The following is a 14,179-nucleotide window of genomic DNA, read 5'->3' on the forward strand; positions in this document are numbered from 1 at the left end:
GTTAGTTTCGGACAGACAACAGCTTTAGTTAATTAGTTAATTACATAAATAAAAATTAGTTAATTAGTTAATTAATTAGATAATTAGTTAATTAGTTAATAGTTAATTAGATAATTAGTTAATAGTTAATTAGTTTAACTATGCAGAAATAGTTTGATTAGTTAATAACTATTAACAATTAGATAATTAGTTAATAGTTAATTAGATAATTAGTTATTAATTAATTAGATTATTAGTTATTTAGTTAATTAGTTAAACTATGCAGAAATAGTTAATTTAGTGTAATTTTTATTAACAAATGTTTTGTTGGGTTTGATGAAAGTACTCATCACATTCATTTGGTAAAATTAAATCATGTCAGGGATACTTTAGTAAATTGACCCACTTTTGCCTATTAAATTGCCTCCAACTTTTGATAGGGGAGGTCAGTGCTATTTCAAAATTGATAGGGGAGGTAAATGCTATTACTATAAAAGTCAGGGGAGGTTTCTGCAATTATTCCATATATTAAAATATCGTAACAAAACTTGTCACTTACTAAACTTTGTCTTCCATAATCAATTTCATATGTCAATTTCAAATCAAATCAATTTCCACTATCCGCTGTCCTCTGGATGTGGTCTACCATCCATATGCAGTAATTATGGCTGCAAGTTTGACCCACCACAGGCCAAATCCCAGAAAAAGGTTCATCTGAGAGCGAGAAAGAGTAGTTGATTTGTTTGTTCATTTTTGTTCAAGGCAATTAATCGTGGCACTTTTTCTTTTTTTTTTTTCCGTATTATTATTATATTATACTCTCCTGTCCATAGGGGTGTGCATCGAAATTTTGGTACCTGATAATTCGACCGAATTCGATTTCGAATTCACCAATTTCGAATTCGAATTCGTACCGAATTCGGAATTCGGTAAATTCTGATTTCACCGAATTCGAAAAAATTTATATATTATTATATAATATAAAATTTATAATATAATAGAATATAATATTATATTATATAAATTTTATATAGTATAAATTTTATATTACATGTATACAAAATATATTTATATATTAAAAACGAATTTGAAATCGAAATCGGAATTCGAATTCCGATTTCAAAATTGTGAATTCGAAATCGGAAATTCCGATTTGAAAAACTCCATTACCGAATTCGAACCAAATTCGAAATACATGAATTCGGAAAGCCCGAATTCGATTCCGATTTCCGATTTACCGATTTCGAAAATTTCGAATTCAATTCGAATTCGGTCGATAAATCAATTTTTCGATTTTGCACACCCCTACCTGTCCATTTGTTAACAGGGATAATTTCAGAAACCTCTCCCTGAGGTTTGTAACAATTGTACCTATCTCTCTTGAGGTTTAGAAAATTATGAAAACCTTACCTAAAAAGCATGTTTTGGTAACAAATAGTGATGTAAGCACAAAAAGTCCAATGAATATCTTTTATTACCCCTATTTAATTTACAAAACAAATTAAATTATAAAAGAAATCAAATATCAGCATTACTTGCTAAGTAAAAAGTTTTAAGATAGTTCTTTGCAGCAAAATTTAGAGTATGTTTCAAGACATCATTTTTTAATGTTTGAACTTCTAAATAAGTTGTAAAGAAACTATTTTTTAACAAATGCATCCCTAGTAGTCGGCTATTTATAAAACTAAGCCAAAAGTCCATTTAAATTACCTTGAAATTGAATATAATGTATTAAGTGAGACGATGTTAGAACTTTTGGATAAAGAAATATTTACAAAAAGCGATTTTCCTTTTTTTTTTACACCCACTTGTCACTTAGAAGTTATAGAGTTGTCAAGGCTATCATAGTATTTTCATAACACCAAAAGAGGTAAGTGTAAATTTTCAAAAACTTCAGTAGAGATTTATGAAATTTTCCCTTGTTAATATCATGCATATTTTCAGTTTTTGAAAATCGCAAAATAAGAGTCATTCTTTTAAAAGTCAATGCAATATTTCATTAATTTTTTCACTTTGTCATTTAAAAAAAAATAGCCTTTTCCATCTACTTATATATTTCTCACACTTTTAAATTTTAAATATAAGGATAATAATGTAAAACTATCCAAATCCAACTCATCCAAATATAATAATCAATAAGTATATGTTCCCTTAAAAAATTACTTTCCTAAAAAACGACTCAATTTATGAGATGGAGGGCAAAAAGTATAATAAGCACACCATTTTAGAATAAAGAGTGAGCAAGGAGGCCGACTCTAATTGTGGATGTCAGCGATTAATTCTAAAGTGCCAAGATGAGAAATTCTATTCAGGTACGGAAGTACCTTTTCCTAGTTCAAACCTTGCTAGCAGGGAATGTTTTTGGGACGTAACTAACTACTGAGACGGACGACACAATGTCCAAAAAGCTGGCTCTTTAGTTAGTGGAATTTCGATCCTGCGATGTGATTTATGAAAAATAAAAAAGTGATTAAAAAGAAAAAAAGTATATTAAAAAATATATTTGTAATATAAACAACTAATTTTTTGACAAATAATTTCTATTCAAATGCAACGGTCAAATATTTTCCTTCAAGAAGTTGATTAAAGATGAGCAGCAATTAGTGCTCAATGAATCCACAGTTGCTAAGGTCACAAATTTTTTTTTTGTTCATAAAAATTTGGCGCATTGATCTGATTACTCAATCAAGACTTCTTGCTTAACCAACTTGATCTTTGGGTGCAGGTCTTCACTAAAGGAAACAAAGCAGAAAACTAAAGTGAAGCCCTGATGCAAGGAGCAGAAACTTACGGGTTTTTGAGTTTTTAACCCCTAACCATTTGCTGGTTAGGTCACATACTATATTCATAACTTGAAATATATACATATACATATATATATATATATATATGCGTGTGCAGTATGTACCTTTATTTTCAAAGCCATGGCCTGTGGGACAATTCTCCAATGTTGTAAAGCATTTCTGATTAGACTAATTATTTAGTTGATTGGTTGATCAAGTCGAAGGATCAACTATGAAGGTTTACCAACCTGAAGAAGGATATTCTTGCTTTCTCCTGTTTGGATTATTTTGAAAATAAAATTGATTAATAAATAGGTTTCTTAATTATCCTTTTTTTAACTATTTTCTTTAGCTATTAACTTTTATACATTTTCAGTGTATAGATTTTTTTTTTTTTTTTTTTTGCACAAGCAAGCGTAGATGAAAGACATATTATGACTGTTCAAATTTTAAATTCACTTTTTGTTCATGTGTCATATATCTATACTTGTTTAATGTAAACAAATATTTGCACTGATAGCGTATAAAATATTAATCAATTTTTTTTTAAAATTTTTTTACATATATCACATAATTATTCTTAAAAAATTTCAAATAATCTTCACTCCAAACAAAATGATTTGCTTTTCAAGCAGGCCCCAGCTCTACACCTACTATTCTATATCGTTTTCAAGCCGGCCCACTTCTTACTGAAGCAAGAGTCACCAGCTGAAACTAGTAGTAGTTGAACTTATTCGGTGAACATACCGAAAAAGAAGTTGAATGGACCCAACTTCGTTAAACAATAGCAACCCCTCAATTGGTGCACCATGGCCTCCTAAAGGCCACAAAAGAAAGATCAAGGAGGTTTTTCCAATGGGGGATTTTTTTTTTTTTTGGGTGGTTTCTACACATTTCTACACAAGTCTGTGAATTAACACACCAAATATTTAGCCAATAACATTTGTAGATAATAGTACAACAATACATAAAACTATGTATGGTGTACCAGTGTGTGCATTTTTTTAAGTTATTGGTGTGTTTGGATCATGAGTTCTTAACATGTTACATTATAGAAAAATGCTACGTTCTTTTTGCGTACGGTATTCTAGATTTTAATCCATTTACATCTTATCACATCATTTTATTGATTCAAAATCTTAAAATAATTTAAAAGTTGATAATTTTTATTTTATATCAAACAGCAGTGAATTTGATTTCATCGGCGGCAGAGTACCCCTAACGGAACTATAGAACTCTCCTATATTATAAGCACTCCAAAAAAAGGAAAGCATATTGACTATTAATGTTTTAAATTTACTAGTCATATTTCAAATAACCCGTGTTCTAAAATTACCACTCATAATGTATTCGAAGAAGAAATTTATCCTTTCACATTAAAAAAAAAAAACTTAATCCACTTCTTATTCAGTGCCCTAGGCCTAGGGAAACTAAATAGACAAGCCTTTTACACATCACTTTAATACGTAAATGCTTTCAGAACTGAATCCATGCTAAGGTGCAAGAAGCATTAAACAAGTCATGGCAAGTGTCTCAAAGGTCAGTAGCATGTCCTGTCAGTTTCGGGTGAGAATTAATGCACATTTATTCATTCACGAAGCTTCTGATGACTTCTTAATTCACACAACTCAAAAAGAAAGGAAGAAAAAAAAATCGATGGAGCTAAAGTATGTTAATATGAAAACCTAAGTGTAGTATTAAAATTTGTTCTACACCTCAAAAACTTCTAACTAATGCCATAGGTACTGTACCTACTGCACATTAATCAAAATTATTTCCTACTATTACCATTTAATCAAAATGTGCTACAAAGAAAGATTGAGGTCCAAGTCATGATGGTGTTCACCTCCAGCTTTATGATCATCTTGATCTTGAGCTACATCAGCTTCTTTCCTTGAATTTGAAGGGCCTGCTTCTTCTTGGTTTATAATCATACCAGGAGGCGGAGGAGGAGGAGGAGTGCATAACTCCTTCTGAGCTGGTTGATCTTCCATGAAATCTCCGGGCTGGAATGTGGGGTTCCAAACTGCACTGGGCTTGTTCTGATCATGATTAGCCCTTTTCTTCTGATCTTCCTCTAACCTTAACCTATCTGCATTGCTCATAACCATCCTTTCCCTGATATCTCGAGTACTTCTGATTAAAGCAAAGAACGTCTCCATCTTCTCTTCTTCATTATCTTCTTCTGCTTCTGCATCATCCATCTTTCTCTTCTTCCTCTCCCCATCCATACTGCAAAATAACAAGGCTGGAGATAATAAGGGCCTGGCTAGCAGCTTGTTTTGGAATTGAGAATGATGGATAGTGGCCTGAATAGCACTAGTAAAGATAGATATGATTTGGGTGATTGACTTCAACCTGGTCTGTCCAAGTGACCTGCTATGATTTGTATTGCTTTGGTCTTCGCATAGTTATAAAGAAATCAATTGTCTCTATAACTTTAACACCACAAAACCAACAATTTATTTTGAGATGGGGCACCAGTTCATCTTGGTCAAAAAATATCACGATGTCTCTTGTCAGTACTTTAATTTGTAGGTCATGATCAGAGCCACTTCCACTGATTTATAGCATCTGCACTGAAGAACAAAAATCTGATTCTTATCACATTTCACTTCTAAGGTGTCGTCGTGATGAGTGACATATTGCAGATAAGCGTCATTTCTTACGTCAGATGGTGAACGTAATGCTTTGGCCCAACCATTATTTAGTAGCATGATCAATGATGGCCACCCATAATGGTGACGTTAGATATTCTGATATCGGTGATGATGCCCAATTGCTGGCGGCTTCTTTGTACGATTTTTTTTTGTTGGGGTGGAATGTTTCTAGGTAAGCGCGTTCCCTACTCCACAATGTCACCCTCTATATTTTCCACACGGTTTTTGCCCGTACCTCCTCTGAAAGTTTGAATGTGGTTCAATCCACCCACCCTCTGAAAAAGGATGCCCACCACTTCAAGAAATCTACTCAGATTTGATTCCCATCCCATCCCTTCCCTCGAACTGGAAAACTTTCGATAAAAATCCTATGTCGATTTGGAGCAAGTATTAAGCATGTCCAGTAGTTATTTCAAAACAAATAAAAAAGTATCACGTGAGTATATAAAAACCCTCCTCAGTAATTCACATGTCAAGTGGAGTCTACTACTGGATATGCTAAATTGAATCAAGTATAACCCTTGTATATTTACGTACGACTCTTTTATTGATCTCGGAACAACTATTAGACCTGTCAAGTAGTTGCTCTTACCAACATAAAATTTTTATCCCTTCTTTCTACGACGATGGAATGGGAGAAATGGAAGAAACCTGCAATAACTATCGAGCAACCTGCCTTGGACCTTTGTAATCGTTTGGAGAAATTCTAGTCAAGCCCTCCCATAAGCAATCTTTTACCAAATAGTTAGGAGTCCAATATTGTGCCCCCTGCGGTTCTAAGATGTCCTAGGTGCATTCTTTCATCCGTAGAGAGTGATGGCTTTTGGAATGGTTTAACAAAATTTTGCGCAAAAATTAATGAGCTAAGAATAGGGTTGTAAATAGAAGAAACGCTACATCAAATTGGCCCTCACCAAGCTGATTATGAGGCTGCAGATGGGGCAAATGTTACATCAGACTGGCCCTTAACGAGCAAAATACAAGTTTGAGATGCAACAAATCTGCTGCTAAATGCTCACACCTCTGTAGTAACCACAACACGCGGACTTAATCACCAAAACATGACCAGAGCTTTAAAACCCTTATTCTTTTACCAGGCCCACAGATGTGGAAGCAAGGTTAATGACGAATGTACTCGTAAAGGAGGCCACACGTTCATGGAAATCGATCTGTCAAGGGCAAACTCTGGCAGGCAGGACCATTTCCAAGATGGACCCTTTGCCGTGCGAAGACTTTATCAGTCATCTACCCACTGAACCCTATGTTTTGCCCAAAGATAGATTGTTTTATCTGGACCCCTACTACCCATCTCGTACAGCTCCGATGGAATATTATTCTTGCCCATCTCCTGCAATACTGGGGATAAAATGTTCCATGCAGCTGAAACCTCATCGCTTCTCATGAATAGATGGTTGTCTCCATCTATGATATCGTGGAGAAGCTGCTCATATGAATCAGGCACCTCAACATTATACCTGACATTTCAAGACAATGTCAGGCATTATGAAGCATAAGGAAGAAGTTAATCTTTAGCATCATAGCACAAGATTGCACACGAAAGCAAAAAGGCTACTGGAAGAAAAGTAAATGGCATACTTGTCTTTGTAAAGCAAATTCAGTTCTGAGGCATCCAATTCCATGCCCAATCCTGGGACCTTATTGTTGACTCTGACTAGGATTGCCTCATCAGGAGCATCACGTAAAATTAGCTCGTTTGTGGCAAGATCATTATTCCGTGCAGTATTCTTGAGGTAAAGATTTCCTGGGACATGACGGAAGTGTATGCGTATTTCGACCCTGCAGAAGAAGTTCTCCAAGTCAATAACATGTCTAAGCCAAAGTCGAGATACAAAGGAAAGAAGTATGGTCAAATAGAGACAAAATTTTAGAATGAGAGCATGAGGAAGGTGATGCCAGTCCTGCACAATAACCAGAACTAGAATCTATGCTACCATTGAAGCTCGATAATCCAAAATACAACCAGAAAAGGTGAAAGTTGAAACAGATGGAACTTTATGAACTTCTGAAAAGATGCGTAAATGCACCATTCAATTCAACTACCCTCCACCGCTATCAAATATGCAAGTGTATTGCTGGCCGATGTATGGATTACAATGCACCATTCTTCTTCCTGTAAATGCTTCATTCTTTAACAGAGCATCGAGAATGTGCATCAGGTTGAACATTGGTCAAAAGCAGGTTTCACAAAAATGTCCATGTCCAGTGTACCCTTGTAATTGGTCATTGAGAAACAAATTAAAGTTTGAAGAAATTGAAACCAGAACAGAAGCTGAGAGAAGTAGCTCATTTCTAATCAAAGCAGTTCTAAACACCAAGTAAAATCCAGATTCCAGGTTAGAGGGAAATTCTCCTGAATTTTTATTAAAAATCACCATATTTCTCACTTATGCAATTAAATTGTTGAACAACTTCATGAAATTAAAACTTCATTGATGAAAGAAAAGTACACCACCTATTTTTTCCAAGGCCCCTGCCAGCTTTAATCAGAAAAGGAACCCCGTCCCAACGTGCATTGTCAATGTACAGAGCAGCAGCGAAGTATGTAGGAGCCAGATTTAGACTGTCAGCAGAATTGCCTACAGAAACAGATTTGGACCGTCCAATAATAACGTCACTAGGTTCCAGTTTCTTGATTGATCTCAAAACCTTGACCTACAAAAGACAAAAATTTGGACTTTGAGGAGATGCACACTTTCACTCAATGTACAAAGTTTAACCTCATTGCTCATATCCATCCAAAAACTAATCTAAGTTCTAAACCACACTTGACAAAATTGAAAGGTACTGATCCATTGTGCTGTCTTTCAATTCAAAATCATAATAGTAGCTCCCAGTAGATACATCAAAAAGCAGATTCAAACTATTTGTCTCAAAGAAACAGCAAAAACAAAAACTAAATCAGTACCCTGAAACCATTTAAACGATTCGAAAAACTGCACTGTAATATGTTTAAAAGTTTAGCGGAAGTAAGGTGTTACCCTCAGATAGATTAGTAATTTTTGCACAGGAAAAAGGTATCACAAATATATATATATATATATATATATATATATATATAAAAGTCACATGCCTTCTCATTGCGAACATCTTCACCATCAAGGGTTATAGGTGGTTCCATAGCAAGCAAAGCAATTGTCTGGAGTATGTGACTATGTACTACATCACCTATAATCCCATTCTCGTCCAAATATCTGATAGAAAAAGTCAAAAGTTAAAGGTACTTTCAAGAATTATAAATTATGTAATAAACACCAGTCATAAGACAATGAAATACGTTCAGCTGCTTATATATATATATATATATATATGTATATATGTATGTATGTATGTATGTAGTCGACCTTGATTGTGCATGCGTAGCCAAGTCATCCGACCAAACAACCTACAAAACTTAGTTAACAGAAGTGAAGACGGGAATAATACTTAAAGCCACATTTTCAACTCAATGAATTAGCTAGTAATATTACCTGAATGTTGTCAATGTAATTTCGGTTCCATAGTGGCATAAAAACTAGATTAGAAAACCTTAACACTGCTAGATTTTCAATGGTATTCCTTCCCAAAAGATGATCAATCCTGAAAATATGGGAAACAGATCAATGGTAAATACTTGATAAATAAATATGAATCTGATCCTATGCAATTTTAACAGTTGCACCTGTATAATTGCTTTTCCTCAAATTTTGAATGAATGGACCGAGTGAACTGATCAGAAGACAGCAGATCCAAACCAAAGGGTTTTTCAATTATAATACGGCTCCATCCTTTTTGTGTTTGAGCATGTTCAGAGAGAGAAAATGCAACATCAAGGAGTGCTTCTTGGGGGACTGACAGGTAAAACATTCTGTTTGCTTCAAATTGTCCCTGAGGTAGGCCAGCTGTTAGCGAATTACAAATCAACAAAATCCAAAATAATTTCAAGCGAAAGGATGTCAATCCTACACATAACAGTTCCAATAGATTGACATTATTTACCTCAACTTGTTCCATTCGAGCTGTGAGCTTCAACATTCCTTCTCTATTGTCATATCCTCCATCAACAAAGTATGTTCGTCTAAGGAAAGCATCTATTTTGTCTTCACAACCTTGTCTGCAGATGTTATTCAACTCGGTGATATACACGTGCATATTCTATACATGAATACATATTCATCATCTGTTTAGTAAATTAAGGAGTGACAAAACTCTACAACTTCCACAAAGTAATTTATCATTTGAAGTTCAACTCATTTAGAGCTTTTGGACTTCTGCATAGAAAGACAGATGTGAGAGAGAACTGAATCAATTCCAAGTTTTAATTGGCAGTCTAACTCAAGGTGAAGCTAAGGTGATCAACATATTTTGAGGATGCAGAAGTCCTTTTTCCTTCATTGCACTGTCTCTGTGTCACAAACTAAAAGAAACACATTTTGCGCATTTATTGTATAAATGAAAGTCAAGTTCATTTCACATCACTTGGCCAGTTTTCTGCGGAAGTGAGGCTTTCAGTTTTAATGGAACCATATACTACATTGCTAATCCAAGGTCAATTCTACGAGACATTATACCAGGGAATCCAACACACAAGTAGAAACCTAAAAAGTTTTCACTTACTCATAATTGCCCCTTTTTTGGATGTTAGTAGTGTCAAATTCCATGCCATGAAGAAAGTTGAAGGACATTGAAATTCTATGTTCTCAAGGTACAGGGGTGAATTGTGTCAAGAAGATGAGAAGACAGGATAAAGCAAGGATACTATCTTGCGAAATGGTCAATATCATTATGAACTCTATTATAGTTTGAGATAGAGTCGTCTTCTTATGAAAAGAGTTTTCCATGAAACCAAGAATAGAAGTTTTTCTGTGTTATTAATTGCTCATAAGTTACAAAAGTAAAAGGGAATCTAGACTTTGCAGCTACTGAATTCCCAAAAATGGTTATCTCAAAAAGATACTGAAGTTAGAAAGAAAAGGCCAAAATGTCTTTTCTAATTAATAAGGAAACTGAGGAGCATACTGATGATCGATGCGACAAGCTAAAGTTGATGCTATTATGGATCTCAGATCCTCATCTGTTAAAGTTTTCCTTGAATACCCAAATACAGCAACATTCTGCAACCATAAGAAGGCGAGTCAGACTAGATAATTCTGCTGAAAAAGAATATTAAAAAAAATTCACAATCAGGGATACTATTGGGAAGATGCTCATATTTCATCTTGCCAAAAAACAAAAACATGTTGCCTCGAATCTTTCCCTCCAAAGATCTTGCATGCAAAGATCTTGCATGCATTTGAAATTTTCTTGTGACTTCTAATTTTGATTCTTATTCTTAACAAGTGGGGAGGGAAGCATAAGATGGTAGGAGCACTCTCTACAAAGGGAGTGAGTAGTTGTCATCATACAATTCAAATTATAGATATCTAAAGCTATCAAATGGTTATGTAGTGTTTTCTCTCCAACTACCCTATAAAATGCCTCTGAACACTATTCAAACTAACAGCACCCGATATGCAGTTGACTCACGTGTTTGGGTTGACTTCAGGGTATCAAACAAAAACACAAATACCACCAAAGTTAACCCAAGTACAAGGCAAAAAGAGAGAGTCAAAATAATAAGACGACGAATGGAATGGAGGCCCCCTTTCCCCTTCCTCCATCCCCCCCCCCCCCCCCCCCAAAAAAAATGAAAAAAAACTGTTTCTTTTATATGTATTTGGATTACAATAGCCAATAGGTGCAAGTGAGGATCCACGAAGCACCCAACTCTTTCATACATCTAGTGAAAAGACCAGTAAAAGCATTTTACAGAAAAGGTACAGAAAAGGTTTAAAGAATAAAAAAAATAATACTAATAATAATTCATGAACTAAAAGACTAAGCTACAGTTATCCAAAACAAAGCAGAAGTCGTCTGTGCCATACCTCTGGAAGGTTACCACTGTAATAAAGAGCAAATAATGCGGGAAATATTTTTCTCCTCGCCAGTTCACCAGTAGCACCGATGACAGCAATGCTAAGAAATGGTGACCGACCAACTTCGGGGGTATAGCTCTGCAGCAAAGATGCTGGCGATTTCGTAGCATTTAATGTTTTTAATGAAATATTGAAATGAGAAGTTGGTTCAGAACTTTCTTCCTCTTGCGAACTTGCTTTTGCCTTGGCACCAGTGGAAGATAAAGATTCTGAGGAAGCATTCATTCCAGATCTAAATGGAAGCGCAAAATTTGATACTGGAACTGCTTCAGGACACAGACTTGTTCTCCCCAAACCTTCCTTAGAATCTGTGTGCTTCATCAATTGAAGCTATTATTTGTGAGGCCTAAATTATTATAAAAATAGCTCCTACATAGCTCGAGAAGAAATTAAACTTTTCTATTTGTTCTTTTCTTCTTTTATTATTATTATTTTTTTTTGTTGTTGATGGGGGGGTGGGGAAGAGGGGGGATGGGGTAAAAATTGGAGTGGTTGGATACAAACAAATAGATAGTTAACCAGGAAAAAAGATCCACGATATCTACAAATAACCTTACTGTGCCAATATGTACAATTTGGACTTCTTTTCTAGGTAGAGTTAGCAAACTTTTCAATATTCATTTGTATTTTAGATTCTAAATCTGAAAATTTAGTTAGTCAAATGCATAAAATTTATGTGACAAATGCCAACCAGATGGTAAGGCAACTGCAGTGAAATCTTGGCCTGTAAACAATGAATCTGTATCTGAATAGTCATTAGATTGATCTTTGCCTTGCAACTGTAGAATTTTCAACACATTCTGCTGTTCACAGTTTCTGTCGGTTCGAAAATTCAAAATTTCAAGTATCCAAAGCTTCAAGCGACAAAACTTACTGCAGAACTTTTTAGCCCTTCCATGAGCCATCAGACGGCTGGATGCTGTAAGGGATACATGATTAGCTCCAACCTAAAAATAATACACATGTATTGCGTTAGTTCTTCACAAGTTTAATGTTCATCAGATCATTGATCGATTGAATTTTAACACGTATATGCTCTACTGGAGCGGTTCCAACCAAATACAGTACTCCCTTGCATGCTATGACAAAAGGCCAACAACTGACTCGTACATGAAAATAGACAATCACCTAAAGTAGTCAAAGTATTTGTCAAAGCTGGCTTTGATTAAGCCTTATTATTCTCCAGCAGGTGCAAACTTATAATTTTACATCAAATAGTTGTCGCTACCCTCAGCCATCAAAATTTCAAATCATGCCGACAAACAAACAAAAATTACAATAAAAAGCAAAGACAGTCCCTTCTTGAGCTGAATACCTTCATTAGCAATGTCAAAATAAGAAACCCCAAAATCTTCAGTGATATATTTCATGGTATTTCATAAAATAAATGGGACAACTGAAACTACAGAACATCAAAAGAAGCATCACAAAACCACATGGTGGATGGGATTAACATAAGATATCATAAATCTGAAAAATACTAGACTAACTTAGCATATCACGTTCACCTTCATACAGACTTTCCAAGATAAAATCCACCCAAGAATATTCAAATATTGCAGACGGGAGCCACATGTATCTCACCGCCACAGATGCCAAGCCTTTGCTCGTACAAGGACAATGAACATGATCCCAACAGAAAGGCAGACACTGTACTCTATCCCATTCTAAGCCAGGCAATCTATTGCTAGTTCCTCCTCATGCAATGTACAAAATTGAACCATGAAGTAATCCCAATTCCATTTACTATGTAAAGCTTAGTTTCTCTTCTTGTTCTTGTTCTTTCTTGATCCCTAGGGAGGAAGGCGGAGGACTTCCACTAGTCGAACTCCTTAGCTCCAGCAATATTGAGCAGGCATCCAACCATAGCGCTACCAGCACGATACAATTCACGTCTGGTATTTCAAATGTAAAGATTGCTACTTTATTCAAAATTATTACATTCATGCAAACTCTGCTGAGTAAAACATCCAGTATACAGTTCAAGTTTGACGAATCAGCTCAGAAATTTTCAAAAAAAAAAAAAAAAAACCTCCACTGACTCATCAGGAGAAACCAAGAAAAGCAACATAATTTATGGACCATAATAGAATTTACTTCCGATAAAAAATTTTTTTAAAAAAAAGTACACTGAGAACTATAAAATGATTCAGTACCCAGGTGTTGAATAATTAAATAAGCTAACTCAGGAAAATGATCAGAAGAATAGATAAAAGCCCATTTTATCAAACGTAAATTAAAAGAGCTCTGATGGGTCAGCAAGAAATATAACGTAAACAAAATTTGACGGCACTTAACAGAGAAGGAAGAACTCCGAAATGGGGTGGCCGAAGAAACAGCCATCTTCCGATGAATGTGCCGGCCGCCGGAGGTCTCCAGAGAAGGCAGTGATAGTTTCTGGGATGAAAGTGATGCCATCGACATTTTTTTCACTATGATTGGATTCCTCAAACTTTGAGAGCTTCAGTTCTTCGATACATTCGAAGAATCAAACAAGAAAGTGAATAAACCCCTGAGACTGACAACGCACGAGGTTTATGCCCTTCGAATGAAAAATTTGCGATCCGGTCCTTATACTTTTCTTTTCATGCTCGGTGTTGAAGTTTATTTTGGTGTCAAAGTTTGGCCCTTGACATTTCAAAATATTGGAAATTAGGATTCCGTTTCAATGCACTGACACTATAATGATTTTTTTACACTAACATTTATGAATATATATCGCATGTGCATGATTTAAATTCATATTATATAACATAATCTAAATTTATTAATATAAAAAAAATTA

General features: G+C 34.9%; 2 protein-coding genes across 3 annotated transcripts; both read right to left on the bottom strand.

Annotated features, from left to right (window-relative positions):
- Nucleotides 1–4,322: 4,322 nt before the first annotated feature.
- LOC113729654 (uncharacterized) lies at nucleotides 4,323–5,291 on the bottom strand. The gene is made up of 2 exons (XM_027253912.2): nucleotides 5,121–5,291; nucleotides 4,323–4,994 (listed from the first exon to the last, which is right to left on the bottom strand). The coding sequence occupies exon 2, from the start codon at nucleotides 4,991–4,993 to the stop codon at nucleotides 4,568–4,570; it is 426 nt and encodes a 141-aa protein (XP_027109713.1). The 5' UTR covers nucleotide 4,994; nucleotides 5,121–5,291; the 3' UTR covers nucleotides 4,323–4,567.
- A 990-nt stretch (nucleotides 5,292–6,281) lies between these two features.
- LOC113733008 (inactive glucose-6-phosphate 1-dehydrogenase 4, chloroplastic-like) lies at nucleotides 6,282–13,900 on the bottom strand. Of its 2 annotated transcripts, none has more exons than XM_027259107.2 (12): nucleotides 13,693–13,900; nucleotides 12,269–12,341; nucleotides 11,344–11,702; nucleotides 10,439–10,533; nucleotides 9,419–9,533; nucleotides 9,102–9,307; nucleotides 8,911–9,019; nucleotides 8,785–8,825; nucleotides 8,514–8,634; nucleotides 7,896–8,095; nucleotides 7,019–7,219; nucleotides 6,282–6,897 (listed from the first exon to the last, which is right to left on the bottom strand). In XM_027259107.2, the coding sequence occupies exons 1-12, from the start codon at nucleotides 13,816–13,818 to the stop codon at nucleotides 6,660–6,662; spliced, it is 1,884 nt and encodes a 627-aa protein (XP_027114908.1). In that variant the 5' UTR covers nucleotides 13,819–13,900; the 3' UTR covers nucleotides 6,282–6,659. The 2 variants fall into 2 exon arrangements, with proteins under 2 accessions (XP_027114908.1, XP_027114909.1); XM_027259108.2 differs by having other exon boundaries at nucleotides 6,470–6,897; nucleotides 11,344–11,709; nucleotides 13,693–13,831.
- Between the last annotated feature and the right edge of the window lie 279 nt (nucleotides 13,901–14,179).

Source organism: Coffea arabica, chromosome 2e, assembly GCF_036785885.1.
Source record: "Coffea arabica cultivar ET-39 chromosome 2e, Coffea Arabica ET-39 HiFi, whole genome shotgun sequence".
NCBI classification, from domain to species: Eukaryota; Viridiplantae; Streptophyta; class Magnoliopsida; order Gentianales; family Rubiaceae; genus Coffea; species Coffea arabica.

Bases quoted from the DNA above. Each gene is read 5' to 3' on its own strand.
- LOC113729654 (XM_027253912.2), bottom strand. From the start codon at position 4,993: ATGGATGGGGAGAGGAAGAAGAGAAAGATGGATGATGCAGAAGCAGAA.
- LOC113733008 (XM_027259107.2), bottom strand. From the start codon at position 13,818: ATGTCGATGGCATCACTTTCATCCCAGAAACTATCACTGCCTTCTCTG. The intron at 9,308-9,418 runs GTAAATAATGTC...GGCCTACCTCAG, and splicing joins CTCGAATGGAACAAGTTGAG to GGACAATTTGAAGCAAACAG. The intron at 7,220-7,895 runs GTGGTGTACTTT...CTTCTTCTGCAG, and splicing joins AGGGGCCTTGGAAAAAATAG to GGTCGAAATACGCATACACT.